The sequence below is a fragment of the Corythoichthys intestinalis genome, chromosome 1, assembly GCF_030265065.1.
Source record: "Corythoichthys intestinalis isolate RoL2023-P3 chromosome 1, ASM3026506v1, whole genome shotgun sequence".
NCBI lineage: Eukaryota > Metazoa > Chordata > Actinopteri > Syngnathiformes > Syngnathidae > Corythoichthys > Corythoichthys intestinalis.
Window position 1 is genome coordinate 58,954,149 of NC_080395.1, and position 12,301 is coordinate 58,966,449.

At 36.8% G+C, this 12,301-nt stretch overlaps 1 protein-coding gene across 6 annotated transcripts in view; it reads right to left on the reverse strand.

Annotated features, from left to right (window-relative positions):
* Positions 1–12,301, reverse strand: part of cfap70 (cilia and flagella associated protein 70) — a 30,524-nt gene that overhangs the window by 13,824 nt on the left and 4,399 nt on the right. For 4 of the 6 annotated variants that reach the window (XR_009062925.1, XM_057833625.1, XM_057833616.1 and 1 more), the window contains exons 3-10: positions 12,037–12,223; positions 11,020–11,115; positions 6,589–6,674; positions 4,545–4,736; positions 3,973–4,155; positions 2,948–3,042; positions 626–719; positions 354–491 (exon numbers count right to left, since the gene is read on the reverse strand). Coding sequence is in view for 5 of the 6 variants with exons in the window: in XM_057833625.1 (XP_057689608.1) it covers positions 354–491; positions 626–719; positions 2,948–3,042; positions 3,973–4,155; positions 4,545–4,736; positions 6,589–6,674; positions 11,020–11,115; positions 12,037–12,223 (1,071 nt within the window). In the remaining variant the exon portion in view is untranslated. The remainder of the gene's footprint in view (positions 1–353; positions 492–625; positions 720–2,947; positions 3,043–3,972; positions 4,156–4,544; positions 4,737–6,588; positions 6,675–11,019; positions 11,116–12,036; positions 12,224–12,301) is intronic. The other 2 variants (XM_057833639.1, XM_057833652.1) reach the window with 2 other exon arrangements.

The following is a 12,301-nucleotide window of genomic DNA, read 5'->3' on the forward strand; positions in this document are numbered from 1 at the left end:
TACCACTTACAACACTCAAAACTCAGGAAACATATCAACAATCTTCTTAATGTTTTAATTACAGTAATGTAATTTCATAAATTAATATAATTAAATAACACAAAAACTGTTGGCGAATCTGGACCATTTATTGAATTGAATGTGATGTAGGAAGAGTCAGTGGCACTATATTTAGAAATACTAATTAATCACTACCCTTTATCATCAAAGAGGATCTGGAATTCCAAATTATGGTAAGTTTAATTATAAATAATTAAAAATGTTAACTCAAGGCACCTCCTCTCATAAGGAAAAGCGGCATGGAAAGGGAATGAATGAATGAACTCAAGACTTTTGTTCTGTGTTTGCAGTACCTTGTTGAGCAATAATGTGCTCGAATAAGGTTGAATAGTATATGCCCCACGGATATGGGTAACTCCTGGATAAAGTAAGCGGCCCATGTCAATAAAGGCCACACCATGGGAGGGGACATGTGGTTCCTCCTCTGTTTGCTAAACAAAACGCATAAAAAAATAACATTAACTTTTAATTATTCACCATGGCTTCGATTGTTGGTTTTGCTGCGTTAGCTAGGGAACGCTGAACAACACATCAAATATTTCCATCCCAGCGGAGTGTGTCTTACCCCCTTGGGAGCTGCACCTGACTTTTCATTGGCAAGCGTTGACTTCATGATCTCAAGTGGCCAGTATCTGCTCTCTGTGATTTTCTGACGGAGCCTGAAAATAGTTGTTGAAGAAACATCATATACTAAAACTAGGGCTGTCAAACAATTAAATTTTTTAATCGAGTTAATCACAGCTTAAAAATTAATTAATCGTAATTAATCGCAATTCAAACAATCTCTAAAATATGCCATATTTTTCTGTACATTATTGTTGGAATGGAAAGATAAGACACAAGACGGACATAAACATTCAACATACTGTACATAAGTACTGTATTTGTTTATTATACTAATAAATCCACAATATGGCATTAACATTATTAACATTCTTTCTATTAATGGGATCCACGGATAGAAAGACTTGTAGTTCCAATTTGAGTACAAGTTATAGTAAATCTATATTAAAACTAGAGGTGTGCAAAATTTCCGATTCTTAGATTATTCGCGATTCGGCCGTGGAAGATTCGAGAACGATTCACAAACATCCAAATTCCGATTATTGAAATATGCCAAGTAAAGCGGAAGTACAACACACTCAGCGCGCCGCGCGGTCTTCGGGACGGAACGGAGCGGGCGTAGCTAAACATCATGCTTCTCATTAACCGGCCCCTCGGGTAATGCCAACGCTCAACTCACGGCTCTAGCTCAACTCATGCCACGAGATAAAAAAAACACAACAACATACCTGACTGCTGCCACAAGTACAGCTAAGCTACATAATGTTACGGTAGATATCATTTATATAGGACTAGATGCAATATAGACTCGGTAGCGATAGCAGCACATCTGCAAAAAGCTAGATGCGGGCGTTAGTAAACGGCCGCCATCTTAATGCAGTACACTTCCCTGCAATGCTGTTGTAGCGAACCTTCCAAGCAAACCTAATTAACTTTTTATCTAAAATACTCCTAAATCGGTAAAATATTGACTTGAATCTATCTTTAAAATAGTTTTAAAACTTTCACATGTCAAAAGTAGACAAAAGGGAAATTATGGAATAACGGGAGCAATTTTAACAACTTTAACGGTTGATTCACAACATTGAATTAATTGAATGTAGTTTAAAGCTGCTGATACAGAATGGGGACTGGAGTTTTTTATTTAATGTTATATTTGTATATTTGTTTACTGCTATATGTTAACATGATACTGAAATAGTAGTTTGGTTTAGCCTGAGAGTATTTTTGAACAATTTTGGAACTAATGTACAAAACTTTAAAAAAATAAAAAATAAAAAAAGGAGGGGGGTGCATCAATAATCGTTTTATAATCGAATCGGAGCCTCTGAATCGTAATCGTAATCGAATCGTTAGGTGCCCAAAGATTCCCAGCTCTAATTAAAACCCCTCAATGTTTTCGTTTTAATAAAATTTGTAAAATTTTCAATGAAAAATAAAACTAATAGCTCGCCATTGTTGACGTCGCGGAGCAAGGATGTCACATCGGGCTCCCTGCCGTCCTTCCAGAGTGTCTTTAACTACGTAAGGTAGTGATTGAAATACTCCACAAGGTGTCAGTTGCAAGTTTTAAATTAATTAGAGATCTAGCCAAGGCAAAGTCTGAGTTTTATGTCTATTTTGCATAGTTATTTTGATTGGGAATGCTAGTTTTCTTTGCATTGAGTACTTTTCTTTTTGTGAACATTATTCTTTGGAGTGATAGGAATATTATTTTTGTTGTGCTTTCACTAAATGATACGTAGCGACTTAACTGTTCAGACCAAATGCATGATGGGAAGTTGGGCAACCATGACTATCAGTGGTGGCTGCAAATGGTAGACAGTATGTTCTGCGTCGCTGTGTTCAATTAGGCGTGTTGAGAAAAAGATCGCCTCCTGCTCCGCCCAAATGCATGATGGGAAGTTGGGCAACCATTTATTCCGTGCATGCGTTAATTGCGTCAAATATTTTGTGATTAATTAAAAAATTAATTGCTGCCCGTTAACGCGATAAATTTGAAAGCCCTAACTGAAACATAACTTTAATTGCGTATGCAAACAAAATTACAAATTGCCAATTTTCATCAGACTCACTCAACTTGTATTTACATTGATCTGCTTGAACGTGTTCTTTGTCGTAAAATGCACGTAAAATAAAAAAAGTGAAATTAAATTTACCCTTGGAGTGAAATACAGTTCAAACATTTTAAAAACCCACATTAAGAGTTTAGGCATGCCCAGGGAGTCATTTTGGGGGTAATCTAACTAATTTGGCAATAGATATACAATACAACAGCTTGCATCCATCAGATGGAGCCTTTAATGTGTTGTGTGAAACTGACCTGGTAACTCCATCTGCATCCAGAAAACAGGGCATTTCTATGTCCCAGCTCACTCTGTTCAGCATGGTCTCAGCTTCATTACGGAACTCGCAGTCCTGTAGTGGACATCTTTATGGTCATTTGTGTTTTCATTTCATTATGTTTGTTAATTGTTTACCTTGCAAATAAAAAGTTCGACTAAACAGCTAGCATGTGGACGGGGGCTTTGACCTGGTGCTGATGGAATTGTGCAGACACTCCATAATGCACATAAATGGCTGCCACAGCTACAGCTACAGCCTGTTCTAGTATATTCCATAGTATGGAGCTAAAACGGGCATAGTATTGAGCTAAAATAGGCTGCCAAAGCAGCTGCCAGAGCCTGTTCTAGCTCCATAGTACGGAGCTCAAACAGAGTCCCGCCGCCAGATGCAATTTCTCCTGTTGAGGGCGCACAGCAGTAACGTTACAGAAAACCCCAACTCGTGTAATTGGCTGTAAAGGAGGGAGACATCCCATTGGCTGCAAACGGGCTCTGTTTAGAAGAATGCATTCCTCAGCTGCATTAAATGAGTCTCAAAAAGATCCACACACTCGCGAGTGCGGATTTCAAATTAAAAGCACAGCTAAACGCGCGTAAGACAATTTATACACATTTTAGATGAATATGTGTGTATTTCATGTCAGATGTGGTTATAAATCCCAAAATGTGAGTGTTTCGTATCAGATGTGTGTGTGCATCAAAAATGTTTGTCTCACATCAGATGTGTGTGCATCAAAAATGTGTGTTTCGTGTCAGATGTGTATGAATATTGAAAATATGTGTGTATTCATTATGAGACTGTTCTAGCCACATACACTTGTGCCAACACGTGATGCATGAGCCCATTAGTGGAGGAGAAGATGATGATGATTTGCAATGTTTTTTGATGCATAAAAGTTTGCATTGGATGATATCAATTTTATCAAGTTTAACTGGAACTACTGATTTTACATCTCGTGACTACTATGCTGCCAATTGTATTTTAAATTTGCAGGTAATGTACCTCTATACCAGTAAGCTCGCCATCTTCTTGATCAATGGGTTGAGAGTGGAAAAAAGCATCTGGCAGGAATTGATTCCCAGGGCTCAGGAGGGCATGATGTGGCCTCTTCCTTTGTCGGTCATTGTCTTCCCTGTGCCCCCCTGCCTTGAGTTGTCCTTCACTAAACAACATTAGCTGGTCCTTCTGAAAGTCAGAGATGCAAGGGAACATTAGAGTAGTTACTTTCTCAAGTTTTATTTAAAAAAGATACCCATTTTCCATAGGACATTGATAAGATAGTGTCACATATTAGGTTTCTGTTATATAATTCAAATGTCTATTTTGTAACGTCACAAACCTTTACACAGAAATAATGGAATCAAGCTCATGCATAGCTTGAATGAATAAGATGGGAGAAAAAAATACTAAAGGGGGACACAAATTGTTTTGTCAATTTATCATATATTTTGTTTGATTATCAAGGAGTTAAAAAAAAAACATGAAAAAAACCAAGTGATTGGATGCCTATGTCAATGGCACTGAAAGAGTTAATTGCAAGTGAAGGCTGAGTCTCATAAAAGAGCAACACTCACCTCTGCGGTACATGGGACCTCCATTATTGCAGTGCATATGTATGGAGGGGCTGTTGGCCCAAAACCTTGATTAAATGTGTCAGGAAGTGAATAAAGTGTCTCCAAAGACACCTTCATCAGGTTGGAAGATGCAAGTTGTTCTTCGGTCAGTAATGGAGCTGATGCACTGACACAAACATCCAAAACCGGATGCTGCATGAGGTAAAAGTACTGGTTTAATGTCTCAAAGTAACAATGGAATTTAAAACAATCAATGTGTTTTCAGCCAATACACTAAGGAGGTCATTTTATCATTACTTCATTTCTAAAGATGGTAGCTGATAGTAATAATTTCAAAATTGAAGCAAAAGGACAATATTTCAATCAGTGTTTTTTGTTTGTTTGTTTGTTTGTTTGTTTACAAGATCTTTATTGCTTTAATTTGTGGTTTATTAAATCCAAAAAGTCCAATCAAGCAATAACGTGGAATCATATTGTGAAAATAATAACGTATAATGCATGCACATGCTGTTCACATGCTATTGTGTAATCATGCCAAGGTTAAAGAATTATGGGATGGCCTTGCAACTCAACGAGCGCCTTAATACGAAGTTGATGTTTCAAGTAGCAGGGATAAATGAAAGCATTTTACCCATGGAGGTAGCATGGTCGGTGTCATACGATATACTGTATGCAGCGAAAACATTGCCAAGACAAACATGGTCCTTTTTCCATCAGTCCTTCTTCATTAATCTGCTCAGTATGCATTGCTTATTATAAATGAAACCCCAACATATACTTTTTTAGCCCTAAGCTAAAATGTTTTTTAATCATCGAAAGTTTTGTCATGTGATGTCGTTTCCTGTTTTATTTTGAAGGCTTCACCCTGCTCGTGTCTGTGAACTTGCTTTTCCTCTTGTCACCTAATCGCCTATTGTTTCCAACTGTTCCACATTGCCTCGTGTGTATACTAGTATGTTGCCTGAGTTTCCTTTGTCGTGTGTAAAAGTGTCTTACTACCCATGTTGGTCACGTCAGCACTGTTTTATAGCAATCATAGTTGTCTAGATATTATCCTCCATTTGGAGTGCTATGTGTTTGAACTTTTATCCTAGTTATCTTGGCTTCTTCTTCCGTTTGGAGTTTTTTATGTTTGTATTTTTCCTCTGTTTTGGAGTGCTTTGTGTTTGAATTTTTGATGGTAGTTGTCCAGACTTATTCCTCCGTTTGGAGCGTTTTATGCTTGTACATTTCCTCATCCCCGCATGCCAGTGGAAGAACCTTTGTTTTCCTAATAAAATTTTGTTTCCAGAACTCCGCAGCTCTGTCCACCTCGTTACCGCAGCCTGACGAGCTGTTTTGTGCAATAACTGTAATGATTGACGTTCCCGACGAGCCAAACCTGTGATAAGTTTGCTAGTATACCACCTTCAACTGGTTCTTTGACCCCGTCCAATATTTTTACTAATATTTTGTTAACCAGTTCATCAAATAAAAGTAAACAATGCTTTATCCCGCCACACGTCAACATGCACTACTTGTCAGTGGTCAATGTCAGCTCTACTTGCCTGCCTGGACATGCTCAGTCCTTAGTCACTCAATGCTCGCTATACAACCATGTTGGAGGAAGTGCCAACTACCACTGACCCCAGAAGATGAAAAAGAGGCCAAAGAAATAGATTGAACCAATCAGAAGACGCCGACTGTGGGCCAAAATTCAACATGTCTGTGCATGTGGAAGCTCAGGGTTTGTGATGTAGAAAACCCTGGAAATTCGCTCATTTTAACTCCAGGTTTTGGAAAAAGGGCCAAACAACAAGACTACTAGACCATTTTTCTTGCTGATTTTTGGCTTCTATTGACAATGCCATATATGTCGGTTAAATAGGGTGAAAAACTATAATATGTGGGCTTTAATGTTGCGAGTGTCCCCCGTATACGTGCGTCATACGAAACTTAATGCATCAAACTGTGTTTAAACAAATTATTATTATTTCGGTAAAATCATTCAAAACGCAAAACACACGACGCACCTTTCAGCATGATTCTTAGAAAACGAACTGACCTTGGTAACGAGGGGTGGGGTGGAGACCTTTTCTGTAGCACCGTTTACTGCATGCAGTGTAGGTGTGGATGTGAAGCTGCATACACCTGAAGGTAAGGTAAAGGTAAGGTTAAAATACTTTATTAATCCACCAGAGGAGAAATTCAATAGTCCAGCAGTCATTTGATCACAAAAATACACATTCAGTGGTACCACTTACAGCAGTAAACACCTGCTGCTGCCAGAGTCCTTTCAAATACAAGGAAACTGGACCACATTACACCAGTTTTGAAATCGTTCCACTGGATTCCAGTGAGTCAAAGGATAGACTATAAAATACTACTGCTCGTCTAAAAAACACTTAATTGCCCTGGACCATAATACATGCCTGATTTTTTTGGATCCTTATGAAGCATCTAAACCCCCATGGTCATCTGGAACCGGTCTCCTGCACGTTCCATGAATAAGAACCAAGCAGGGTGAGGCAGCATTTAGTTATTAATTATGCTCCTCACCCCTGGAACAAGTTGTGGAACAACTCTTAGCTTCTTTAAATCAGGGCTAAAAACACTTTTGTTTATTACAGCATATTCATAACTTTATATATATTTCAAATATCAAGCTATTTGCTTTTTTTTCACTTTCTGCTTTATTCCCGTTTCTGATTTCAGTTATTATTACTTTTTTAATCATTTGTGATTTAATGTGATTTTTATGTTGAATTTTATTTCCTGTTTCAATTGTCTTCGTTTTAACTTTCTTTTGATTTAATTTGATTTTTAGGAATCATTTTTCTGTATCTCTGTACGTGGATCTTCATGTGATGTAAGATGACATGACATGACTTCAAGACAATGCGCACTCTTCCGTGGCTGCCAGGTTTTGGCCAGAGAGCCAGAGTGAAATACGGTTTTCAGACGAAACTGAATTTTGGATTTTAATGGCGAAAATGGGGCACATTGAGGCAGCATGGGAGTGTGAACCCGCCTGGCAACTTCGCGTGATTTGTTATGGTAATTTTCGAGCATGTTTGGATGAAAATACAGCGATTAACCTCCTGGCACCATGCACAGCTCTCTTGCCAGAGATGCGCTACATCCAGGCAATAAATGATGATTTCATTAATGTACACATATATACATACATGTAAACATGATAAAATAAACGTATATAAAATAAAATACAAGCGTTGTAGATTGTACCCAAAAAAAAAAAAAAAAAGAAAGAAAAAAAAAAAAAAAAAAAGGAAACTCGCCCAGGCTTGACCTCAGAACTGTGAGCAGACGTGCTAAACACTTGTTGGAATTGTTGTGCATACAGTTAACGTTTTTGCTTTCCTTATTATAGTTAGTCCACCAGATAGGCTTACTTCTATCTAGTTTGCCTTTCCTTTGTCCTGGGCCATGTGGACCCCATGTCGTCTAGGTATTCTATTCTATGTTCTATGTTGCTTTCATGCCCCTCCCATCCTGTTGTTTGCCCATGAATAAAGAAGGTTGCTATCACAGCAGCTGGGGGAGCAGCAACAAACCTCCAGAAACGCTTCCTGCATGTTCTTTTTAGCCAAGCTAGGTGTACATAAACTTAGCTTCAAATGTAACACCACATTTCCTCCATGCCGTCCTTTTGTTTTAAGTTACAGTGATCCCTCGACATACGATCGTTTCGACATCCGACGTAAAGTTTGACTCGTCATTTGTCTTGACATATGACGACGCTCGAAATACGATGATTTATGACAGCCTCGCAATTTCATTGTTTTCCCGCAAGATGGACTTACAGCGGGTCCCAAGAAGGTTAGTGCAGGTGGTGAAAAAAGGTGATGTTCACCATTGAAATTAAGAAGGAAATGATAGAAAAATATGAGCCTTGTGTGCGTGTGAGCGAACTGGCTCGACAACATGGCCAGTCTCCTCCGAACTCCGTTCACCAGTTAAAGTGACGATAATTTTTTTTTTTTTTCCGATTCATTACTAATATTATTGTAACATTGGCAAGGAAGTCGTCATCTTCGTCAGGATTTTAATCATTTATTTCAGAACTTGTGCAACACAAAACAGCTACTTTGCGCTGTAGCCGACGCCAACAACAACAGAACATGAAAAGTGGAAGTAAAAACTAGAACGCACCTAACTCTAGTCAGTCTGTTTAGGCACAGCATGTAAAACACAACCGTCACATTATAACGCAATTCGTTATATTATTATTAATATATTATTATTATTATTCCAATTCGTATTAATAATTTGTTTTGTTATGTGTAATTGCTATTTGTAATTGTACTTGCAGTATTAATGAAGGATTTAGCGTAGGTTTTAGGGCTGTCGAACGAATTATTCGAATTATAATGTATTCTTACGGGAAAATCCCGCTCGACATACGACCATTTCAACTTACAAGCCAGGTCCTCGAATTAATTAAATTCATATATAGAGTCACCACTGTTTTTGAGAAAAATAGAGGTTGAATTAATCTTTACAAGTAAAGTTCCCCAATTCTTGTTTCTCACGAGTCTTAAATTTTAATTACGTAAAGTAGGAACCATGGTCAACTCCTGTGCTATTCGGTGTATTTAAAACTTGAAATGTATTATCATTTTTGCATTTAAAAAAAATTAAAACAAAATGCAATTAATTGTGAGTTAACAATGGACTGCATGTGATAAATCTTTTAATCGCTTGACGGCACTGTATTAAAATTTGATAAAATAATGGGACAGAAAAAAATCTAGGATATTTTTTACAATAAGAAGTGTGTCTTATCTGTGATTTAACTATGAAAAAAAATGTGATTTGCGTGACAGTATATATGTGTTGAACGTTGCGCATACACAATAAACTTGGCAAATTTCACTCTGATCCGTCCAAGAATAACAGAGTCGCAATTTTAATTCTGAAGTTAATTAACTCATAAGCCCTAAAACAAATAATCAAAATTCAGGCTCTGATGATCAACACGTATACTTTACATGCCTAGGAATATACCTTCTAAATTCATTTTGAGCTGTCCAAGAATAACAGGAAAGGAGAAATTTTAATACGCAATAAAATAATCTAATTACTGAGCCCTAAGACAAAAAAATAAAAAATACGGCTCCGTGGATCGATGCGTATCCATGCCTAGAGTAGACCTACTCAATTTCATTCTAATCTGTCCATAATGGAGGAGTAGCAGTTTTGGTTAGTTTCTTCCCCAAAGAAGAACGACAAGGACAAAGTAAGCGAGAACTTGACCAAACGAGAACCTCCAGAGGTTCTAAAAACACATCAGCAAAATCTAAAATTATAAGCGGATTTTAAGGTGGGGCCAGGCCCCCCTGGTGGCCGGAAAGTGTCATTGCATGTAATTGACTTTCCTACATATACACTGTATATATATATATATATATATATATATATATAAGTTGTAAAGCAATAAAACTGCAACAAAAATGAAGGAAATGAACAAAAAAACATTTAATAATGGGTCGAAATTATTTTTCGAGCAGCTTAGACAGTCATTTGCTTTGCATATAGTTTAAAATATATATATACTGTATATATTTTAGAGAAAAATATATTTTAAAATGATTTTTTTCTTTAATTGAAAATATATTATAACTTTTTATGGAATTGAATGATTTAGACACAAATGTCCTAATCATAATATGGCCCAAACACAAAAAGGATTGTTTCAATCAAAGAAAACTTTTTCAATGAAAAATTAAGTGTCCATATGCTAATTTTTCAATGGCAAATATTTCTTTGCATTCAAAAGCTTTTTTCTATGATTGAACGTTTTCTTTTTTTCGATTGAAGTGATTTTTCTTTTTGAAAATCTTTTTTTTTTTTAAACAACTTATTTTTTGATTGAATAATAAAGAGAAAAATGTCCCAGCCAAAATGTGGCCCAAACACAAATCAAAATTACTTCAATCAAAAAAAAAAAAAAAAAAAAAAATCAAAGAAAAATAGGTGTTTGGAGTTTCAAATTTATTTTTGCATTTAAACACTTTTTTTTTTTCATTGAAGCGACCTGTTTTTGATTGAATAAAGACACAAATGAATGAATGAATGAAAGAATTTATTGTCATTGTCATCATCATCAGTATCATTGACAGTTACAGAGTGTGGGATAGTTTGGCCAAAAAAGAAACATTAATCCACCTCCATATGGCTCCGCCCATACAATTTTTGACTGAGGTAATTACATTGGCACGACACCAGCGGGCGTAGCAAATTCAATGGATGATGATCTTGACAAAAAGTATTGCCTAAGCAGCTTTATTTAGAATTCCCCTCAAGAATGATGGGAAACAAAAAACGCTCATCGGCAACTTATCATTTTAAATATTCTTGTCAGTTAATTTTATTAGTGACACTGCGTTTAGGGGTCACCAACATGTTGTGCCCCCCCTGCCCCAAAAGTCAAACTCTGCCTATGATCTAAAATGTATTAAAAGCTTACATTTACCTTGCAGTAAAGGCATCAGGTCGATCACTGCCTCACCCAGAACTATTGACTTTGCCTCCACCTTTTTCTTCTCAGGAACAAGCTCTGTTAACGTCACTGAACACAACAAAATCAAATGTAATGAGAACTATTACTTTTACACTCTAGCCTACAAGGCTCTTACTAAGACTACTTAAATGGGAATAAGCATCCATTTATTCAGCCACTTATTGTACCACACCCTGAAGTGTTCCATTCTCTTTATTTTTGCTCTTGACTTCAATTGTTTGGGTTTGACATCAAATGATGACAAGATTCAATTTTCGTCTTTTATTTTACACCACTGATTATGTTTTTTGTTTTTGCTAACCCAGTCCATAACACAAAGATAATTCTTTACCGATGTGATGGAAAGGCTTGTCTGTGAAATGGTGCATTTTCATGGCTTGGACTTACTTGCAAGTTTTCTGGGACAGGGTCACTGATATTTACAGGCGCAAAATAATAAAACACACTTCCAAAACAAACCAGCGATAAAAAGTGAAGCGTTTCTACTTGACATATTAATCTAAACTCTCAAAATTTACTAGTGTACAGTCTCCAGGCAACAGTCAATTAAAGTCTACAGTGAGAGTTTGGAAGTGCATTACCAAAGAAAATTACCAAACTTTGGTTATTTTAATGGTTCTCAGGCGTGATGCTGTTATGATAGGAAACCGTTTTGTAACTACATGAGAAATCTTTTTTGCCTATTTTGCATCCGTGTCTTCCAATACTTTTGCTTAGCTCTCCTGTTGCAGATCCTTTGATTAAGCTTTAATGGCTCTTGTATCATCATCTTTTGATGCCAAACCTAATTGTACATGTTACACATAAAAGAAAAAAAGGGCCTCACTCGTTCAATACTTTTGAAAAACAGTAAAATATTTAGCAGCAGTTTGACAGAACAGAAAACTTTGAGCTTTGTGTCTCCCCCCAAGAAATAAATAAATAAAATAAATAAATACTGAGCTACTCACGAAAGTTACAGTAGCTTACCTACGACTGGTTTATGCAGGATATCATTGAGAGCCAGCGCTTCATTATAGCATTTAAATTTGTGGGTGAAGTCATACTCAATGTACTGGGCCGCAGGGTCGACCGTACGTTTTTCAGACTCTCCTACCATCGTACCATTGATATCCATTCGAAGAAAACTTTGGACAGTTCCTGCCTTTTTTCCATGCTAATAAAAAAAGGTTAAGTTTTGAATTAGGAGAAAGTACTGAATCATTAAGACAGAATTAATACCCCCCAAAAACAT